The 22,384-nt window shown below is 46.8% G+C and overlaps 1 protein-coding gene across 3 annotated transcripts in view; it reads right to left on the bottom strand.

Moving 5' to 3' along the window:
* Nucleotides 1–22,384, bottom strand: part of Galnt18 (polypeptide N-acetylgalactosaminyltransferase 18) — a 309,335-nt gene that overhangs the window by 82,760 nt on the left and 204,191 nt on the right. For 2 of the 3 annotated variants that reach the window (XM_035441323.1, XM_035441324.1), the window contains exons 4-6: nt 7,229–7,412; nt 4,815–5,012; nt 931–1,045 (exon numbers count right to left, since the gene is read on the bottom strand). In XM_035441323.1, the coding sequence (XP_035297214.1) occupies nt 931–1,045; nt 4,815–5,012; nt 7,229–7,412 (497 nt within the window). Of the gene's footprint in view, nt 1–885; nt 1,046–4,814; nt 5,013–7,228; nt 7,413–22,384 lie in introns of all 3 variants that reach the window. The other variant, XM_035441322.1, reaches the window with a different exon arrangement.

The raw sequence follows: 22,384 nt of genomic DNA, 5'->3' as shown, positions 1-22,384 counted from the left end.
GGACCAGATTTTGGAAGAGGTTTGCATGAGGTATGAATGGGCTGGCTGTGAGAAGGAAATTTTTATAAGAAAAGACACCAGGAGGTAAAAGGTCCTCTCTAAGGTTGGCAAACTTATGCTATGTGGGTGATGCATTATTAAAGAGAGTTGGAGCCATTATGGGAACATGCCAAGGCTCAAGCCATGGGTTTGTCAGGGGTAATTCCTAGACACAGATAATCCTTCATGATAGCCATCACCACATTTCTACCAAACACCAGGACACCTAATATACCTTCCTGATCGGGGAGGAGATCATCCTGGGTTTTTTTTCTTTTCCACAAGCCAAGTGGAAGGAACCAGGAAACTTAGTCAATGTTCTTGTAGGGTAAGAAAGAAAATGGCACCTTTCACAGAGTCACACCATGAGGTGCAGGATAGCCCGTGGGTCTGCCTAGCACTGCACAGGGTCAGAAAGCAGCATGGAGTGAGTGTGGCTGTGGTTTGCTGTTTATACCCAGGAGTTTATTTCTTGTTAGACCCCTTATAACCATCTTTGGGAACATTCTATGGTCCACTATGGAGAAGACAGCCATGGAGAAGTGACTCTGAGAGTCTCTCTTGTCCAGCTGCCCCTTGATGCCTACTGTTGCTTATCCCAACAGATTTGTTTAGTCTTAACAAAAGTGCTAAACTGGGAGCCTAATTCTCTAGGCAAACAAGCTCTGAAGGCCTCTTTTTCCTGACAATCCAACAGGCTCTGCTCTGAGAATCCCTGGCTCTATCTACATGTACCAGGGCTAGGAACTAGACATTCTGAGTCAGTGTGTGACTCTTAACTTTTAGCCCCCTTTGTATCATGAACTAAAAAATCATCCACACCACACCACTAGTCTCACTCACTACCCTCATGGGAACTGAGCTCAGCCCTGTGGGAGACACTCCACTCACCCTGATCCCAAGCTCCACATTCTCGCCTCCATAGACCTCCATGCCTTCGTCCAGCAGGCCGATCTCCTGGAAGTACTGTCGGTCCACAATGAAACAGCCAATGAGGGCGGGGCTCCTGCAGGGTGAGACAGATGGCCAGCTATGAGCAGAGGCTGGTCTGAGAGTCACTTGAGGATAAAGAATTCCCAACTGAAAGGATCAATGCCCCAAATCTGCTGCCAGATCCAGTGGGGCCTCATTCTCTGGGTAGTCTCCTAGATTCACCTTCATCCATTCAACCATTCCAAGGAAGCTGGTTAAGACAGTAGGGACAGCTCTTGTGCTGGGACCAGCCATTGTTCCCCACTATGCTAGCTGGTGCATTAGCGGTGGGGAGTTTGTATGCCATTCACTCTGTTGATACAGATTGCTTCTTTGTAATTTGAGCCACATGGCCAGATTGCTTCTGGTTGGACTTTCCCATCATCCCCAATGTCAACCTCTGTTCAGTTAGAAAGATTGGTGAGAACCAGGTTATAGAAGGCTTTGAGTAGCATAGAAAAAGTTTGTAGATTTTATCTATAGGTAAAGGCAAATTTCAAGCAGAACAACATTATGAATGCGTATGCTTTTCTTTTTTTTTAAATAAAAAATACTCAGCCAGGCGGGACTGTTACTCTGTTAGTGGAGTGCCACCCAGCATACATGTCTGAGTTTGATCCCTAGCATTTTATAAACTAGGCATGGTAGCATATGCCTGTGATCCCCGAACTCAGAGGCAGGAGGATCAGGAGTGCAAGGCCATTATTAGCCACCTTCAGAGTTTCAAGTCAGCCTGGCTGATATGAGGGGACATTATGGAGTAGCCGGCTAGAGGAGATGAGGGTGGGGAAAAAAAAAAAAAAACAGTGGGAATCTGTATCTGTGCCCAGCAAAGGTGGTAAACACACAGAAGAATTTGGAAAGAGATGTAGTGAGAGGGACAGAGGTCATCACTGATCAGATGTTACAGAGGCTCAGAGAGGCTGTGGAGCTGCTCAAGATGCACAGCCAGAGGGTGGTCATTCCCATAATGCTCATCTCTTGTATACAGATTTGTTGTTCTCCATCAGAGCAGAGTGTCTAAGAACACACATGTGCGATACCCTGCAGTCTGCAGTCTGTGGAAGTGAAGTCATATAGAACAGTCTGGTGATGTGACCCCAGGAATCCATCTGGCTAAGCGTCCCCCTGCATCAGCATTCATTCCCTAAGCATATAGTCCTTTCTGAACCTGTTTCTAGTTCCAAAGATGAGTACAGTTTCATGTGACTGACAGTTTTCTCACTCCTAAGAGTTCTTCAGTTTCTCCTTTCCTTTCCTCCACCAAATCCTCCAGCCTGGCCGGATGGCATGGAAGGCCAAGAAGGACAGCAGATGATATGCAATTCAGAAGCATTCCCTGGCATTCCTGCTGACTTCTCTCATGATAGCAATTCTCTGTGAAACCTTGCACCAAGAAGCTAGTGACCCACCCCCGCCTCCGCCCCCACCCCTGCCACTCCTGTGGTGTAGCTCCAGCCTGAGACCCTGGCTGACCTCAGCTCCAGGCATCTATCACGCTATCCTGCTGGTGTCTCACTGGTAGGGGACACCAGCACTAAACTCCATGTCCTTCCAAAGACAGCAGCACTGGTGATATAGCTAAGTGGTAGAGTACTTGAATGGCAAGCCAAAGGCCCTAGGCTTGATACCCAGTACCATAAGAAAAAAAATTTTTGAAAGCATCTCATCCAACAAGCCTCATGCCTTGCATTGCTGATTGCACTGGCCCTCCTCACTAGGTTTCCATCACAGTTCTTAAAATGAGCCCAGATGTTGGCTCTGAGCACAAGATCAAGTGAGTCAAAATTCTATCAGGGATGGAGGAGGGGCATACAAAGGTCCACCCCACCTGCCATTGATGGCTATTGGTAGAGGGGAAATCAGTTTTTATCAGGAATGAAGCTCCTGGTAGGGTTCTCATGCTTCAGCGGGTGGCCCTACACTCATGCACACACTGCCAGCACTAATTGGACTCAGTGGGTAAAACAATGAAGACACAAAGTTTGGAGGGGTGTGTGTGTGTGTGTGTGTGTGTGTGTGTGAGAGAGAGAGAGAGAGAGAGAGAGAGAGAGAGAGAGAGAGAGAGAGAGAGAGAGAATATGGTATTTGGGAGGAGCTGGAGGTGAGGGGTGGAGCTGATAAAAAGACATTGTATACATATATAAATTTCTCAGAAAGAAAGGAAATGCATGAGAATGAATATGTGTAGTTCTCAGGGGATCAAATTAATTCTTGATACAGACATGTTCAACCTTTTCACATTGTGATGTGGTACTGTCACCTACAATCATATTGGGTGGCAGTAATACCTATCTTTTGATGCACACATCCCAGGGCCACACATTAGAAACACCTGAAAGCAAGCCCAGTTTACAATACTTAGCCTCTCCATGTGTGGCTCTTTTCCTTCTTGCTCCTGACATGCGATGCCATCAACCTTGTTCTAATACTCTAAAGGCCTCACCAGAGGCTGGCCAGGTAGGGCCACTTAGTCTCAGAATTTCAACCTCCGTATTGGAGGTTTATTTAACTGTGAGTTAAATAAACATCATTCTTCATAAATTATCCTTCCTCTGGTATTTTGTTATAGCAACACAAGACAGATTGAGAAAGTCACAAAATATCAGGAAAGTTGTCTTCCATCTAATTTTGTGTATGATTTTTGTTCTTCCAGTAATAATGTTTGTGATATTGACTTTTTGAATGAATATTTTCATAATCTCTCTCTCTCTCTCTCTCTCTCTCTCTCTCTCTCTCTCTCTCTCTCTCTCTTGCAATACAATGTAAGACTGGTATCTTATTCCAAGGCAGCCCCCTTGGAATAAAAAAAGTCATCATCTGGTATCATTTGTCTGTTTAATGGAGGGAAGTAGATGTCAGCCCTGTCACCAACACACAGAAATAGGGCTAGTAGGGCTGACTATTATGGGAGTCCTGAGGCAGCAGAGGGAAGTATGTCTGGGGTCTAGGAATACAGTATCAAAGGCAGAAAGAGTGTGGGGTTTTTGAAATGCTGATGGAGTCTATTTGTGCCTGTATTCCACAGGATAAAACTCAGACACCATCAGGCACACTTGTCCCATGGTCTGGTGTGCCCTCATTGCTGGGGCTGCCCAGCTCACATTCTTCCTTAGGGTCTCTCTGAGCCTCCCCTGTGACCATAAGTGTCTCATATGGGTGCCACTCTCAACCTAGCTATCTCCTTCCCACTCTTGAAAATGAGCCCGAATGCTTCCCTTTCCCTTACATGTTTCCTACCTGTGAGGCAGAATTATCATTAAACCTATGATGTGTTTCACCTCCACTGTATTCCAGGCTTGGAGAGCTTGGAAATCAAATCTTACTCTGAATCTCTAGCATCAACCACAGTGCTTTATACCTAGGAGATACACATGGCGATGTGTAAAAAGGAGCAACTTTGGGGTCATAGATGCCCCACTGTTAATACTTCCTGTTCTTCCTGAGGACCTGTGTTCACTTTCCACTACTCACATTAGCTGACTCATAACAGCCTGTAATGCCAGTTCCAGGGAATCTGATACCCTCCTCCCCAAGTACTCAAACATCACACATCACACACACCTGAATAAAAACAACAAAAAAGAATCTGTTTTTAAAGATTAGTGCCTTTGAGACTTTGACATTTTGATTGCTCCTCTAGTTCTTTGAAAAGGGACCCTGAGAGTGTGTGAGCAGAGTCTGAAGATCACACTGTAACTCTTGTCCACCTTCCCCTCTCTCTGCCACCCACACCAGGCCTGGGCAGGGAGGGAAGCCCTTGTGTAAGGGCCAAGGAAGACCAATGACAAAGGGTTCCATACCTGATTGGGGCTGTAGAATTCTCCAGCTTCCACCAGGCCTTGGGTGGGTTCAGGTAGCGGCACCACAGCTCCCAGTCAAAGCCTTGGGCAGCCAGTGGGTACTCTTCAATCTCAAAGTTGTCATATTTGATGTTATCAAAAGATGGTGAGATGATCCGTTTCCGGTTTTCCTTGATGCGGGTGAGGACTGGTTCCGCCCTGAGCAGGAAGGAAGAAGAGATCAATTACAGCTGCCAAGGTGGGCAACAGCCAGATGAGCAGCTCACCATAGTCATTTGCCAGCAGCAAGAGGAAGGAACCCCTGCTCCCTCAAGACAGAGAGAAGTGATTTCCTGCATCCTCTGGAGTTGACCTCCCTGGGCTAAGGACTTCAGGGTTGGCAAGAAGCCCAGTGGACCCTTCAGTACAACCAGAGCTGAACTGAGTCTCCCCCAGCCTGTGCGATTATTTCCCCACTGCCCACATACAACAAAAATCAAGATTAAAAAAAGGAAAGGAAAAAGAAAAAGAAAGAAGGAACAGATTTGAGGCTTTAGAGGAAACTTTCAGCCTGGGTTTTGATTTTGCTTAAACCAATCTGGAGGAAGAGGCGGGTGGTGTAGGCAAAGTTACATTCTCCTTTGCCTCAGGAGGGGTGGGCATCCAAGCTTCCCCCAGAAACTGGCAGGCCCCTCTGGGTAGCAGGAGAATAATGTGTTTGCCGACAGGAATGATACACTTCTCATTAATAATATATTCTGTGCATAATTGTTCATTCAAATCAGCTTGAAATAGTAAGTGTCCCTCTCCTTGGCTGGCCATAAATCCAGTGGAAATGCTTTTTAAATAGTCACAAATAGCACACAGGGACTTCAAGAATAAAAAATGACTATGCTTCAGGCTTGGTTTAGGTCTGTGATGCCAGCATCCCTCCCAGGCTGCCTGTAGGCCCTGCACTCCTTGCTGTCAGCATGTCCTCCTCACCCTGCTCCCCTGAGGCAGAGGGTGGCACCATGGAGCTAGGAAGGGGAGTGGACACACTGAGGTCATCAAGCACAGGAAGAAAGAGGACAGGAAACTAGGTAGCCCAGCTATTCAGTCAACCTTAGTGTTATGCACAGTGAACAGCACCACACTGTCCTCGCCTTGCAGGGGCATCAGTATCAGGTGCCCTATGGGGGTTCAGAAGCAGCCACAGCACCTTCTTGTCAGTTCTCTTACCCCATCCAGCACCTGACCAGTCTGACTTGACAAAGGGAGACTCAATAAGACTTAGTTTTGCTTGGATGGAGGCTCCGAGAACATTTTAGGGTCCAGGAAGCCACCTTTACCCACCTCTGCCCATTCACTCTTGCTCTGTCTGTGAGAAAGGCATCTGTGTTGTCCCTGCTCCAATTCAGCTGCCTGAAGCACAAGCCTATGCTTGACTGGACAGAAACTCTCCATTTTTCTGTTGTTGTTAAGATTAATTTTTTTTATATGTACTAGTGTTGGCCTGAATGCATGTATGTGTACAGTACCTGTCGATGCCAGAAGAGGGCAATGAATCTCCTGGAACTGGAGCTACAGATGGGTATCAGCTGCCATGTGGATGCTGGGAACTGAATATGGATCCCTTGCAAAAGGAGCAAGTGCTCTTAACTACTGAGCCATCCCTCTGCTTTGCCAGTTGTATATAGTTGTCTTCCTGATCAATGTTGTGGAATATTAATTTGTGTTACATTTGTTTATGCTGTGGAATATTTGTTTAACGATGCAAAGACATGCTGCATTCTTTTATGTTACATTTGTTTAACTCTGCAAAGCTGTGTTACTTTGCCTGCCTAAAACACCTGATTGGTCTAATAAAGAACTGAATGGGCAGTAGCAAGGCAGGGGAGACAGGACAGGTGGGGCTGGCAAGCAGAAGGAATAAATAGGAAGAGAAATCTAGAGAAGAAAGCAAGGACTAAAAAAGGAGGGGGATGCCAGGGGCCAGCCACACAGCCACCCATGGAGTAAGAAGGAAAGAAAGATATATAGAATTTTTTTAAAAAAGGCAAAAAAAGCCTAGAGGAAAAACATAGTTAAAGAGAAACAGGTCAATTTTAGTTAGAAAAGCTGGCTAGAAACAAGCCAAGCTAAGGGCAGGCATTCATAAGTAAGAATAAGTCTCTGTGTATTTATTTGGGAGCTATGTGGTAAGACTCCAAAGAGTATTTAAAACCCTACAGATTGGGTGTTACCATATCCTTCAGGTGCTGACCCCTAACTCTTTTTCCTGCTTGAGGTTGAGTCCTATTGAAAGGTTTGGCTTACTTACACAGCCTTATCTTAGTTGTCCCACAACCCTTTCCTTTTCCTCCAACCCATGACTAGGATCCCAGAATGTACTGCACTTCTGAGTCAGACCCACTGGATCACACTGGGACCCCTCCTCTCACTGAAGCACTCACCAGCCCACATTGAACTCCACATGGGCATCGAACAGTGCCACCACAGGGGCTGTGGCTGCCCTCCAGCCGCTGACCCTGGAACGGATGAGTCCTTCCTGCTTGCTGTGGCGCACAACTTTGATGAAGCCTGGCTTCTGGCCATTCACCTTGTCCACATATTCAGTCAACTTTTCTTTGAGCTCCTCTGTTGGTGAGAAAATACCTCTTAGTTGGGTAAGAGCAAAGGGTAGAAGCAGCCAAAACATTCACAGTACTGAAGTGAAGTACCACCCCTTCCCAGGAGGCAAAAGCACCCCACTCCACTCTCTAGGGTTTCACAGGCCACATAGCTCAGCTTTGGGGGAAAACAGGAAGATGGTGTTTATTAAGCCTCAGTGTCATGCTCTTATCAAGATCTACACACACTATCCAGTTCATCATCACAGCAAGGCAACAGGAAGGTGGGGGCTTGAGAGAACTCATCAGTTTCCCCAGTTTTCTATGGATTTGACCAGCCTGTGCCATTAAAATTTGTAATATGATGCAAAGTGTTCCCTACAGGCTCATGTGTTTGGACACTTAGTCCTCAGCTGGTGGCACTGGTCTGGGGATTATTTGGGGGAACCCCAAGAAGCCAATGATAACATCAAACCACCTTTGCCTACCGCTGTCCATTTGGTGCTGCCCTGTCTGCCTCCAGGTAGTATAGCCCTGTCCTTGGCTAAGCAAGAACTTGCTGCTTTGCCTTTTTCCTGGCCACATATTTCAGATGAAGGTGCTAGCTAGCTAGGGCCACACCTGGGTGACCACATCTTTTAGGTGTTGATCCCTCACTGTCCTGTCCTGCTGGAGACTTGGCTCTATTACAAGGGTCACTTACACATTCACACCTCAGCATCTCCCAGAATCCTCTCTCCTTCCTCCAGTCCATGGCCGAGATACTGACATGCATTGCATTTCTGAGCTGAGCCTCTTGGATCACACTAGGACTCTTCCTCTCCCTAAGTCACACACCAGCCCACATTGAACAACACATGGAAGTCATAGAACATTGGGAAGTGGAACCTAGCTAGAGGAAGAAGGTCACTGGGGGGTGGGTCCACATCACTGCCCAGAAGTCAGTGTGTTATAGCAAGCCACCTCATGGGCTCTGGACAACAGTTTTTGAAGGACTGACTGTGTCTTACCAAACCATGAACTGAAGGGAACTCCTCTCCCCTTAAATTGCTTCTTGTCAGGTATTGGTCAGACATTGAGAGAAGTAACTAATAAACCAGGCTTCTTGTCGGCTCAGCTGCCTCCTGCTGCCCAGCCCCCTCCATTGCTCCTGCTGCCAATCAGAGAAGCCCCAGTGACAGATACCTTAGTTCAGACTCTGCCTGGATCATGTTTCTGGGAGGTCAGTGGTAATCACTGTGCTGTAGGAACAATGGGGGGCAGTGGGCTACCACTCACTGTCACTGTGCCTGGCTTAGTATGTACCATGCGCTTTCTCCTCCTCCCCCGTGATGGGGGTTCTCAGCCTGGGTAGACACAGTGGCCATGATCATTCTGCTTCATAGCAGGGGAAGCAAGAACCCTGAGTTCCTCACAGTCTGTTGAGCAGGATTCCTTTTGAGCCAACTACCTATCACCGGGGTTAAATCTATCAGGGTATGATGAGTCATGGGTAAGGCACTTCTGGATTCCATATTGAAGCAAGGAACTTGCATGTGCTCAATGTTAATACCTTAGCTCATACACACCAAGAACAGTGTTCCAAGACACTGATGAGGGCATGCTGTGGGGATTGCTGCCAAAGGGTCCCACACACACACTAGGAATTCCCCTTCCCCAAGCTGAGTTCATACCCTCCCTTGTCTATCTCAGGGGACCTGAAGCCCCAGCTTTCCCTTTCTGGCTGCCCAGAAGCTGAACCTAACCTCCTAGAGGATGAGTGGCCCAGACAGGGAAGCAAGGCCATCATAGATCCTCTGACCCCAGTGAAGTGATGCTAAGGTCCAAAAGAGTGAGATGAACCCACGACTTCATGCAGAGCAGACACAAGCTATCTGACAAGCTGCCCAGAGACCCATACCCCGACTGCAGGACTCTATGCCAAGCAGCACTTGATGTTTGAAAACACTGATTTCTGGGATTGCCTTTAGAGAAAACTGTTCAAGCTGTCTGTTGCACAGCGGCATTGGAATAAGGCTGGGGTGCAGAAATGGCATCAGACACAGAAGGGTCAGCTGAGAAGATGCAGCAAGTATGACAGATTTGGTTTCCCTAAAAGTTTTAGTTCCTTTATAACCTGTCACCAGGGGCCAGACAAAGGCTGCCAATGGGCAAGTCTGCCTGCAGCCAGCTGAATTCCAAACATGCTCAGATTCAAATGTGTGCCAGTAACTGCTAATGCAGAAAGAGAGGAAGAGGGCTAGAAGGTAGAGGTGGGGGTAAAGAGTAGGAGCGGGAGGAAGAGAGGGTGGGGTAAGAGAGGAACAGGGCATTGAAATGCTTAAAATATTCCAGGAGACAGAAGGTTCTGGCCCAGTTTTTGCAAAGTACTTTCACCTAGTTCAACTTCCATGTTTTCCTCCAACCTTTGTCAATTGTGAAATAGTATGAGATACCTAAAGGTTCTTCCATGGTCCCAGAAAAACTGTTTTCCACCTTGTTGCCTATGAGATACACATTATATATTAATACTATTATAAATAATTATATATATAATTTAATAAATATAATATATAATACAATTATAATTATATATCTATATTATTATAAATTAATGTATATTAGATATCTTGCTAAATGTTTTATATATTTAAAGTATTTCTCAGAACTTGCTGCAAAATAGAAAAATAGTCTCCTTCACCTTATAACAAAATATAAGCACATAATGGATCATACCTGCCTTTGGCTGATGCTGCTGGGAAGCTTGGGGATAAATATAATGACTAACCATCATAGTTTTAACCATCATACTTTGATCCACATTTTTACTTCCAAACCTAACCCAAGACTGATTGTCAACGTTCTAATCTGAAAGATTTAAATGATTTTTAACTTTTCCCCTATGGAAACTATAGGAAAAAGTATGGGTTGTTCATTTGTTTGGGTGGATCTGTACTGGGGATTGAGGCCAAGACCACATGCATCCTAGGCAAGCACCTATCATTCAGCTACAGCCATATATTATCTATATCTACCTAATCTATATATCCTAATTTTGAGACAAGGTCTCACTAAATTACCCATGCTAGCTGTTAACTGGTGACCCTCCATTCCTCAGCCTCCCAAGGAGTTGGGATTAGAGGCCTGAAAAGTATTTTTTTAAATCAATATAAATAATGTTTAATAGACTATCATAGTAGGGCAGGATAGGTGTGAAACTGCAGAGTGGAGAAGCTATACTTTGCACTTAAGGCAGCATGCTGGGAAGCCAGGAGGCAGGTGGTCTGCTCTCTGGGACTTTCCTAGACTGACAGTAAATGTCTGAGCTGTCCACAGCTGGTGCTGACAGAGAAATGCAATTGTGTCCTGCATGGGGCTGGGGACCCTCCTGTTTGTGTGGTGCTTCCGGCCCTCTCCCGCTGTCCACACATTCCTGCTCTGCTGACATGGAGAGACTTCAGTAAGCTGTGGTGATGACACCCTGAAAGGGCACAGACTATGCTCCATGTCCCTATAGGGAGTGCTCCCCAAGAACCAGCTCACAGTCCTTCAGACCAATGAGGAGTAGGGAATTCCACAGCCTGGCTGCACAGAACTCTTTCCCTATATTTGCCCCATTGTAGTGTTTCTGTGGTTCACCAGCCAGTCCACAGTGAGGACTCACAGGCTGGACAGGAGGTAAGGCACCCACAACTGTCAATCAGTTTGAAAGGCTTAGCTGGACATCATGGTGTGAAGGAAACCAAAACATTGGGAAGTTGGTTTGCATAGGCCTCTCTGCTCTTTGGAAGGCAGAGGCATGGGGTTTTTTTCAGGAGAGTTTGGCTAGGCTTGCCAAGGGCAGGCAGACCAGTACCTCTTCTTTGTCTTTTAGTGTTGAGGGGATCAGTCCCCTCTGTGTGCTGTGGTCTGGGGGAAGCAGGACTGCAGATGAGAAAGCTTCTTCCCTGTTGCTGTGGCTGTGAGCAAGTCAGTGTCAGTGGACTCAGTCTTTAGGTCCCACTCAATGCTTGTTGAAATCCTAATCCTCCATGTGATGGCATCAGGCGAGGTAATCATGTCATAGGGTAGAGTCATTGTCTAAATCCTTCCTAGAGTATGGCTCTAATGAATACACACACTGGGTCATTTATGAAGCAGAGACCCATTTTCTCAGAATTCAGTAGGCTAGACTGAGATCAGTTCACCAGCATCTCACATGGGAGGGGGATAGGGGAAAACTTGCTGTTATTCCTGTGTGGCATAAAATGAAGGGTGGCGTTGGTAGAATGCTCATGAAGCTCTTTGGTAATGGCTTTAGTCTCATTAGCAAGGAAGAGCCTGCATGCTTATCATCATCATCATCATCATCATCATCATCATCATCATCATCATCATCTCCTTCCTCCTCTTCCTTCTTCCTCTCTGTGTTTGACCTGCACATATGTAAAGTGCCCTTCGAGGCCAGAAGAGGGCATCAGATCCCCTAGAACTAGAGTTATAGACAGTTGTTAGCTGCCATGTGGGTACTAGGAACCAAACCCAGATTCTCTGCAAAAGGTATGTGCTTTTAACCACCGAGCCACCTCTCCAGGCTCTTATTTCTTAAAGGCACAGCTTTCCATATCACTGGAACACTTCATTTTGTGAGGGCACTGAAAACCACAGCAGCCTGGTGCGCTTTCATGAGGATTTCAGAGAATTTCCTCACTTTCTCTGCCCCAGAGGAGTCACTAAGAAGGTGCCTGGGGAGGTAGCTCAGTTGTAAAGTGTTTGCCTTGCAACCATGCGGATCTGAGTTTAATTCCCAGAACCACATTAAAAAAAAAAAAACAAAAAAAACAACCTTTCACAGCTTTATGCACTTGTAATCCCTCCAGCACATGGGAGATGGGGATAGGTGGGTCCCTAGAGTTCACTAGCCAGCCAGCCTAGCCCACTTGGCAAGTTCTAGGCCAGAGAGAGATCCTGTCTAAATAAATACTATGGATAGCATCTTTGAAACAGCTGGGACTGTCCTTAGGCCTCCACATGCACACATATAGACATACACAGACACACAGACATACAGACACACACACATACACCCCAAAATGTTGGATACCTTTGTGAGGTCCCATTAACTCGTAATGGTGTTACAGACTTGATACGGGGGCTCTGGGAGACACTGAAGACTCAAATCACAACACTCACCTTTGGGGCTGTCCCCAAAGGTGTCCCCAAAGACATGCTTTGGACTGTCCACTGTAGTTTCCCAGCTGCCCTCTGCACAGACCACTGTATTGTCTCCCTCTGGTCACTCCTCTACCTGATCTCGAGGCTATCCCTGCAAGCTCAGCCTGGATTGCAGTGGTACTTGACCCTCAGCCTCATCTCCGCTGGTCAGTGTGAACACTAACAGTTGCTACTAATGATGTTGATTTAAAGGTGGAAAACACAGCACATTTTATCTGGTTTATTCCTTTAAGAGTGAGCAGCAGCTGGTCTTCTCCATAGCAGAAGATTAACTGGCCATTCTCTAAAGCCATTCAGGGCCACTGAAACACAAATCCTACGTCAATACAGTTTAAACAGAGATTATAGGTAAGGATGCCATGGCTGTCAAAACTAGCTGATCATCAGAGCACTGGAGAGCCAAAGAAAACCAAAGGAAGGTGATACTCATCACATCTTCCATGAAGAAAATGGACTCAGGGGGCCATGCTGATGGTCTGGACAGGGCAGCATGGATTCCAGAATGGAACAGTTTGATGCATGTTTAACTCTCACTGAGAGATCATAAAACTTTCAACTCAACTCATTAGCAGGTTACAAATGTCTTCCTTGGGTCATTCTTCTGTCCTCCATACACTAGTCCAGCTACTTTAAGAGATGCACTTCTTCAAAGTCAGCTGGTGCTGAAGGAAATTTCAAATGATCTTAAATCAAATTGTCCCTTCACTTGAAGGCTGAGCTGGCTGTGTTTGTTTGGCAGACTTGGGAAAGTGGTCCATGAAGGAACCCCACAGAAGGCTGTTGAACATGATCACAGGGACCAGGCACATTGTAACACCTCAACTTAGTCTGACCAAGTGATAGAAGAAAGCCCCAGAAAAATAGTTAAGATCTCCTGGGTAAACTGGGAGGCGGGGTAGAAGGAAGGGGTGGGAACAGGAGGGATCAAGAAGACCAAGTTGGGGGAGGGATGGAAGGGGAGAGCAATGAAAGAGTTAGCTTGATAGGGGGAGCCATTAGGGGGTTAGGAAAAACCCTGGTGCTAGAGAAATTCCCAGGAATCTACAAGGATGATCCCAAAGAGGTTGAAATTGACTTTTGAAGTGACTTCGACAGAGGACATGAAAATCTTTGCCTAGTAGTCCTGTGTTGAGCTCCAGCAAAATCTCATTCTAGCTCATCCTCCCTTGCTCTCCCTTTCTTTCTCAATTTCCAATGCCTACAAATGTCTGTTGTGTACCCCCCCCATGTTGTTTCAAGCACCTGGCCAGATGGGATGCCACTAATGCTAAGCAGTGCAGGAGCTGTGCCTGTAGAAGGAGCTGCATTGTGTAGGATCTATAGGCTCACAATGGCAAGTTAGGTCCAGCACTATAACCCAGAAGTTATAACCCAGAGCAGGCAGGGTGCAGTCTGTGGTACATTCCACAGGTGCTGTCACGAGATGGACACTGTACTCATTGTGTTAGACACACTCTTCCAGTATGCTCCCCATCATTCCATCGTAACTCACAGAGAACTTCTGAAATATGCATTTGCAACTTGAAGACAGTGGTGCTCGTGGGTAAAGTTCCTTTGTCTACCCTTAGGTGCCCAGCACTATCCTAAACCTGCCTCACAGAGGACTCACTCAGCCTTCAATATCCATAATACTGTTGGCTATAGTTTGGATCACAAATAGCCTCCCAGGGATCAGGTGTTGAAGACTTGGCTTTCTGAGCAGCTGTGTTTAGAAGTGACTTGATAATTCAGGTTCTGACCTCGTGAATGTATTAATCCACTTACCGATTCACTACTAAATGAGATAAAGGGAGGTGATGAGGACCTTAGGAGATGAGGCCTGGTTAGAGAAGAAGTCAATGGGAGGAATGTGCCTTTGAAAGGGTCCTGGATCCTTCTCATCATAGTCATTGTTGAGACTTCCTCTTTCTCCTCCTCTCTCTAACTCATTCTCCTCCCTCTCACTCCTCCTCCTCTTCTCCCCCCTCTCTGGCTGCATGAGGTAAGGCTCTCTGCTCCACCACATGCTCCTCCATAGCCTCTTCATGTGTTCACAAACAATAAGAACAATTAGCCATTGTCATAAACCTCTGAAACCATGATTGGAAATTAATCTTTCCCCTCTTGATTTATCATTACCACAAATGAAGTAATATTCAGAGCCCAGAGAGAAGCAAGGATCAGCTCAGCACCACGGCAACAGCCAAGTGATGCAAGCCTGGGCAACATGGCTCAGAGACCAGTACCACCTTCAAATGGTGACGAGTGAAGGATCTGAGACTTTACACGGCATGGTAAAGTCTAGATGCACAGGAGGGAGGGAGGAGTGGGGAGTCCTGCTCTGATCTGCCTGACCCTAAAGACTATGCTGTCTTCCTTTCTGCTCTACAGCCTTGTCTTCCTCAAAGCATGGGTTCTTCCATGGGGTCAGCCTTCTGTGGCTGTCTGCTCATCACCTTGAGTAACTGAGTAAATGAAAATGAGAATAGTGAACTGAGATCAGCTGTGTCCCTGGTTCAGTGAACTTGGAGAAGGACCAGCTCAACTTTGTACTCCCTGGGGGCTCAAGGAGGGACCTTATTAAGCAAAGGTAGGATAGTACCCAGATGCTGGAAGCTGCTTAATCATAAGTGACTCTTTCTGCTCCAGTGGCTTTAGGAAGGAACCACAGGGCTTATTAAAAAGACCATAGTAAGTGATTGATGCCAGTTGTATCTAAGCTGAGGACACTGCTCCAGCCCTGGCACCCTGGCTTGGGGTACACAGTAGTGCCTTCCCCATCATCTAGGTAGGACATGAACTCAGAGCCCCAGAAATTCTGGAGAACCCATACAACAACAGGCTTCATCCAAGCTGAGGGCAAGCAGAGCAGGGGTCATGGGGTGCAAAGCATATTCCAGAAGGGCCAGGCTTTCCCACCCTGGGCATGGCATTTGGAAAGGTCCAGCACATTTGGCAGGTAAGCCAAACACCAACTTGACATTTGGTACTTACTTCTCTTTTCATGAAGTTTTAGTTTCTCTTTGGGACAGTTTTATAGCATTGCCCAGCTCATAAACTTCAGCATACTCTCCTGAGAGGTAGCACAAGAGTTTAGGATTCTTGGTCCAAAATTCTACAATTCAGAGATTCTTAACGCATCAGACACTAACTTCCATAGATGTCACAGCAATAGTTATGAGCTGCTTCCTCCATCCTCCCCCTCCTATCCTCTGATCTGCTTCCCAGATCCATGAGGTCAAGGGTCCAGCCCCGATTACTCTCAGTCCGAGTTCACCTGTACCACGGTGCCTTTGCACTAACAACTTCCCTCTGATCAGGGCATTCCTGCCTTTACTAGCACAGTGCTTTAGGATGCATTCCTCATCTGCAGTGCTCCCAGTCTGGGGTGGGGCTGAGAAGCAAGAGGACCATTTCCCCTCAGACACAGGGGGTATTAGACCTGTTCCACAAAACCAATGAGGAGCAACCTCTGGCACACAGCTCCAGAGTTATCAGCAGGGGCTCAGAACTTCCTTAGCAGCCTGTTAGGGGTGAGGTAAAGGCTCTCTCTGGCTGTGAATCGGGTCTGCCCTTCTGCAAATCACCTCTGCTCAGGCCACCTGCCCAGCTGCCTCCATCTGGCTGATTTGTGAGGCCTGGGGACCAGCAGATGTCACACAGATTTATACCACACAGCAGGTGCAGCTCATCACATGGGAAAGTGTGACGCCCCTTTCCTCGGCTCACAGGGCACCTTCAGGCAATCTATTCTCAAGGAGAAGCCTCCATATGAAGGGGCGGGTGACAGGGCAGAGCCCAGAGGGTCTGCCTCCAGCCCTCCTGTTTTTCTTTCTTTCTGAAAAGATTTCCGAGTGGATTTCATTCTCAGCTCTGCCACACATTTGTCCTAGCTGTGTGACTGGGTGTGGGTGAAATCCACCAGAGCCTTGGTTTCCTCTCGTGTGCAGTTAGAACACTGTCTACCACCTGGCTTAGCGCGGGATGCCAGGAGACCATAGGGATGCGGAGTGCTTCGGCAGCACTGCTCTGTACTCCTTATTCTGAATTCTTGATGCTGCTTCCTCTCCTTTAAAGGAAGCCATCCTAGCTGGGAATCAGTCCCACCCCTGCATCACTTGGAAAATCCAGGCTGCAAAATTTTTCCTGCAAATTGACACCCTCTATCCCACCCCTGCCTAATAGAGAATGCCACTGGTCGTCCCCTTGGGGCCATCTACTCACTATATTCCACCCTCTTTCAAGTCCATCCTCTTCCCAACATGTACATGTTTCTTTAAATAGTCCCCAATCATGTGATTTCTCCTACCAGAGAGTTGTTGTTATTGCCATTCAACTGTTACAACAATAGTAGTAGGTATTACTACTATAAGCAACCCATTTGATTGATGACAACACTGAGGCATAAGGAAGTGAAATACCTTCTCCAGTAACTGGCAAGTCATTGAGCCAATATTCCAAGTTCTGGACTCTGACCCCAAAATTATATTCTCAACTCAGTTTCTACTTCTTCCTGGGGAAGAAAGGTATATACAGTTTCCTTTTAGGCTCTATGCTAGGTACCGAACACACATCGGACAAACTTCATTTTGTCATATTAAGCAGAGGAAAGGATAAAGGAAGGGTATCCATTTCTCTTTATTCTCCTTTATTTAGGCTTTTGGATCCGTTTCACAGATAAGCAAAATGAGAGTAGTAATTGGGGGCCAGGGTAGTTGTATCCCCATTTCTAGCAGCCATTGTGTGTGTGTGTGGGTGCTCCAAAATGGGCTTTATTCTCAGAATATCTGCCTGTTTAGTGTGTGCCAGAGGAGCTGTTAAGGGTTTGGAGGAAGCCCCAGGACAGAAAGAGGTAAGTCTGTGCACCTGGATATCATCTATGCACACTTAGGTGGCAGGCACGGAGCTGAGTCCCAGCACTGAGAGCTGTGGCTTGTGGCGGGGACCCTGGAAGGAAGTGTTTGCTTCATGAATATATCCCACTGGAGTGAAGGGATGGTGGATCATGTCTCAGCTTAGAGCTTTCTACTGCTGACACCAGGATCCTCCAGGATGACGTCAGTGTGGGTCCTTCAGCTCATCCTGCCCTGGGGCCTGAATTCCTCCATGTGGGTTCAATGACTATTCCCTGGACTCTGGGATCCTGGGGGAGGTGCCTAGTGTCCTCCCCAGGGGTTTCATGGAGACTTACTAAATGGACAGGTGGCGTATGAGGCGGAAACTCACACACTCAGATTTAGACCTCACTAGCAAGATGTCCAGAAAGGGCCAGTGGCCCTACTGCTGGGCCTAGCACCTACCTGGGAGTTTTGAACATTACTCTTTCTGACATCCTGTATTTGGACCCACCAGGTTCATTTCATAGTCCCATCCAACCCTCATGGCACCCTGCAAGTTATGTTTTAAATGGAAACAGTTTCCACATGGTATGATTTTCTTCTACTTGAATAGATAATGAGCAGCAAAATATAGACTCAGTCCCAGGGTCATAAGGCAGGGCAGAGGGCAGGCAGACTCTGCCATCTTTCCTCCTAGAGGCCTCTGTTCACTTATGTTAGTACCTTCCCATTCTCTGCTCCCATGAAGGAACTGAAATAACAATGTAAAGGAGGGCTGGAGATATAGCTCAGTTGGTAGTGTGCTTACCTAACATGTGTGAAGCCCTGGATTCCACTCCCAGCAAAAACCAGGCATTGTTGTGTGCATCTATAACCTTAACACTTGAGAGGTGGAGGCAGGAAGATCGGAAGTTCATGGTCACCATAGACTATACAGCCACATGCCTTCAGCTTGTCCCTATCATAACTGTGGTGTTGGGAACCTTTAGGGGCATTGTACATATATACCAGATGCAACCTAAGCCACTTGATGTAACTCAGTTTATTAGGCCTTCACTTTGACTGACAAAGAAGGCATGACTTACAAACCCCACTTTACAGACAAGAAAATCAGTGCCCTTGCCTAATGTCACAGTACCAAAGAGGCAGTCCTGCCCCAAATCCCATTGGTCTGAACCCAGGTTCCAAGCTAGTGTTTAGTCCAAGGTGGAGAATTGTCAAGGGGTATGGCGCTTATGGCATACTGTACTTCCAGAGACAGTGTTCTTTTTGGCAGGGCATCCATGCAGTCAACAAGCATTTCTGAGCTGCCCTTCCATCCTCTGCCAGACTGAGGAAGCCCAGCCTCAGCTATGACATGGTCACAATGAGCAAGCCTGGAGACAGAGAGGAAGAAGGGCCCACACTGCCCATCAAAAGCCATTTCTACCATTGTCTGAGTTCTGATGAGACCAGATGAGATTGGGTTTGAAAATGGCTTAAATTCAGGCTTGGATGCTGTGTGGTAGGAGCCATTGCCTGAGGCAGCAGGCATGTAGCTGGTTCACGTAGTTCACTAACTGGTGGGGGTAGTCTGGTTAGGCAAACAACTATTTTTGCTCTGTTTTCTGTTTTCCATTCAGAGTCTAGGCTAAAGAGGCACCCTTGCTGGCATCACAGCAAACCTCTGATACTGGCTTCTTCCAATTTCCATCCTCAGACACATGGGTTTACTGAACCAACTTCAGGTCCTGCAGTCTCCTTTGTAAGCTGCCAAAAATCCAAAGCCTAGGTTCTTAGTATGCTATCAGAGTGCCAGAAATGGACTGCTAGGCCAGACATATCCACTGCAAGGCTGGATACAGGGGGTGGGGGGGTGGGAGGAATAAGTATGTGAGGAGCTACCCTCAGATGTCTATGACCCTTGCAGCTAGCACACTGCCAGCACAGTTTTGGTCAGGCCTTGAAAACCATCGATTTTTCCTGACCTCCCCATTTCAGGACCATCCATCATCACACTCGTCTCTGGAAACTTGCCTTAGAGACCCAAGAAATATTACTTTCCTGACAGACATGCCCTCAAATGCCAAAGATATTGCTGCTTCTCTGCTCAGAATCCCTTCTGCACTCTCTTCATTCTGGGGTTCACCAGACAGTCATTTTCCCAGGACTTGGCATGTGGTGAGTGCAGCACTGAGCACTAGTTGTAGGAAGCAATTCAGAGTTCTCCCAACATGATCATGCTTCAGTGGAAGCAAATCATTAAACAAATATCTTAGTGCATTGTATGTGGTAGATGTGCTGGCCTTTGGCTCCAGGGACAGTGCTCCTGTTGGCTGGGCATTCATGCATTCAACAAGCCCAACTGAGCTAGTCTACTATCCTCAATGGGGTTCTCAAAGGCAGAGGCAGCACCGGATTGGGTTTAATACAATGATTGAGTCGGTACTAAATGGATGATGGGGTTTTACTAAGAAGTCACAAGGCACAGAAAACATCCCAGATAGAGAAGCACAGAGTGGAGTCAGGAAACATGTAAATGTGCATGGCATGACTGAGATGTGGTGACCTAGTGAGGGTATAGTTGGGTGTTGGGATACAGATCAAATGAGGAGAGAGGGGGTTGGATGAGTGAGTGGAAGAAAGATTATAAAGGCCTTGAATGATGCCCCCCAAACATTAAGAGTAATAATGGAGTTTTAGTTGGTATCTTCTTAGTAAAGACCTCTGGGAGATGAACTGAAACAGCAGTAGGGACTTTTCATGCATTTGTTCATTAAATATATCTACTGGAGCATCAGACCAGACACCTGCCCCATGCTAGACACTCGTGGAAAGGAAATATTTGGGTGCATCTCCTTTAATGCAAGATATGTATTCTTCAGTTAGTTGCACTGGGGCTCTAATAAGACTGTGGCTAGAAGCCAGGCAGTGGTGGTGCACACCTTTAATCCCAGCACTCGGGAGGCAGAGGCAGGTGGGTCTGTGAGTTTGAGACCAGTTTGGTCTACAAGAGCTAGTTCCAGGACAGCCTCCAAAGCCACAGAAAAACTCTGTCTTGAAACCAGCCCATCTCCCCCCCCACCACCAAAAAAAGACTGTGACTAGAAATAGTATCTGGGACAGGAACAGGCTAGGACTAGTACCTTAGTGAGGTTCTTGAAGCCCTCCCTTGCCACATCCTGACTCTGTCATTGTGACAGCATTCTCAGACCTCTAGAAAATGAAGAGTTGTTTCAGCTAGATCTGGTACTCACCATGGGAAGAGCTCATGGGTCATATGGGTGCAAGGCTGGACTGCTCCAGGGTAGGACCACATACCCAGATACCTGGTCTGAAGGGGACACGGCATATGGAAGAATTTACTGTATCTGCCTGTGTGAATCTCCAGCTTTATAGTTTGGACCTCTTATCATCTTTCCCAGATCATTCATCTACTCCCTCAGCAAAAGTGTGGAGGACACAGCACTAGGAATCCCCCTCAAAAAGGGTGGTCAATGTTGGGCATGGGAAAGTCTTACAGTCAGAACCCTATGTGTGGTGTTTGAAAGAAAATGGCTCCCAAAGGGAGTGGCACTATCAGGAGGCATGGCCTTGTTGGAGGAAGTGTGTCACTGTGGGGGTGGGCTTTGAGGTCTCTTTTGCTCACTTTTCACTCAGTGTGATACTCAGTCCACTTCCTGTTGCCTTATGATCAAGATGTAGGCAGCACCATGTCTGCCTGTATGCTGCCATGCTCCCCACCATGAAGATAATGAAATGAACCTCTGAACTGTAAGAGAGTTGCAATTAAATGTTTTCTTTATAAGATCTGCTGTGGTCATAGTGTCTCTTTTCAGCAATAGAAACCTTACTAAGACACTAGGAATTGGTAGGGTTCCCTTGACTTATGAATGCTTTGTAATGGTATACACCAAAAGAGCCATAGATAAGATTCTGGCCACTCATAATGAAGTGATTGCATCCAAGCAGAGTCAATGGCCAGAGGGAATTGGAAGGAAGGTAAGGAGGGAATTTCTTTGTTGGAGTACAATGTGTGGCAAAGCCTGGGTCACATGTTCTGCCTACACCGACTCCTATAATCTACACAACAATCCCTTGAGATGGGGACTTGAGACCAAACATTATAAAAGGCAAAGTAGGAAACTTCAGGAACCTACAGGGAGCTTTAGGCCTTCCCACCAGAAGCATAAGCTGTCAGGATACACAGTCCAGAGATATGTCCTCTACTTGAGGGTAAAGCAATGGACATCTCTTTAAGATGATGTCACCTACAAGGTAGAGGGAATGCCACAAAGAACAGGGGAGAGGAAGGAGGCAGGGCAGGGGAACAGGAAAGACAAGAGGCAGCATCACTGATGGGAAGGAAAACATCCCTGTTCCAAGAGAAGCTTCTAGAACACTGGGGAAATGTGAAGGATTAGTCTGTAGGCTGAGGACATGGTGCTATGTACATGCTGCCACCACTTGAAGCTGTTCCTGCTGCTATCAATATAAGGACAGCAGTAGCAAGTCACTACTGTGGGGACACAGCTAAGTGGGAGAGGGCCCCTCTCTAGCACAACCATGTCCCTCTGTCAAGGGGGAGCAGGGAGAGGAATGGTATTTATACTGCTTCTTCCCACTGACTTTGAAAGAACAAAGAACTGTCAGGATGCTGGCTGGGCCTGCAGATGGTGTTCACCAGCACCACTTGGCTTTCTTGATCCTGCCCTGGGGTTCACAGAAGCTGCTTGCAAAAGGGCAGCATTTAAAGAAGGGAGGCAGAGGGAGTTTGTTTCTGCTATCAACAGGGGGAGAAAAGAAAAGCATGAACAGGTTACCATGGAGAGTGACTGGATGATAGGGAAGGGGTTCACACGTGGGAGTGATGGGTGAATCAGTAGAGCAAGCCTTAGAGGTAGGAGTGATGAGAAAACTTCCCAGAAGGCTACACGACAGCCTGGGAACAGGAGAAGAAAACTTGAGTCTGGAAGCCAAGTGTGGTGATTATCCCACAGAATCCCATGCA

The sequence above is a fragment of the Cricetulus griseus genome, chromosome 3, assembly GCF_003668045.3.
Source record: "Cricetulus griseus strain 17A/GY chromosome 3, alternate assembly CriGri-PICRH-1.0, whole genome shotgun sequence".
In the NCBI taxonomy this organism is placed as follows: domain Eukaryota; kingdom Metazoa; phylum Chordata; class Mammalia; order Rodentia; family Cricetidae; genus Cricetulus; species Cricetulus griseus.
This window is presented reverse-complemented; position numbering and strand designations above follow the sequence as displayed.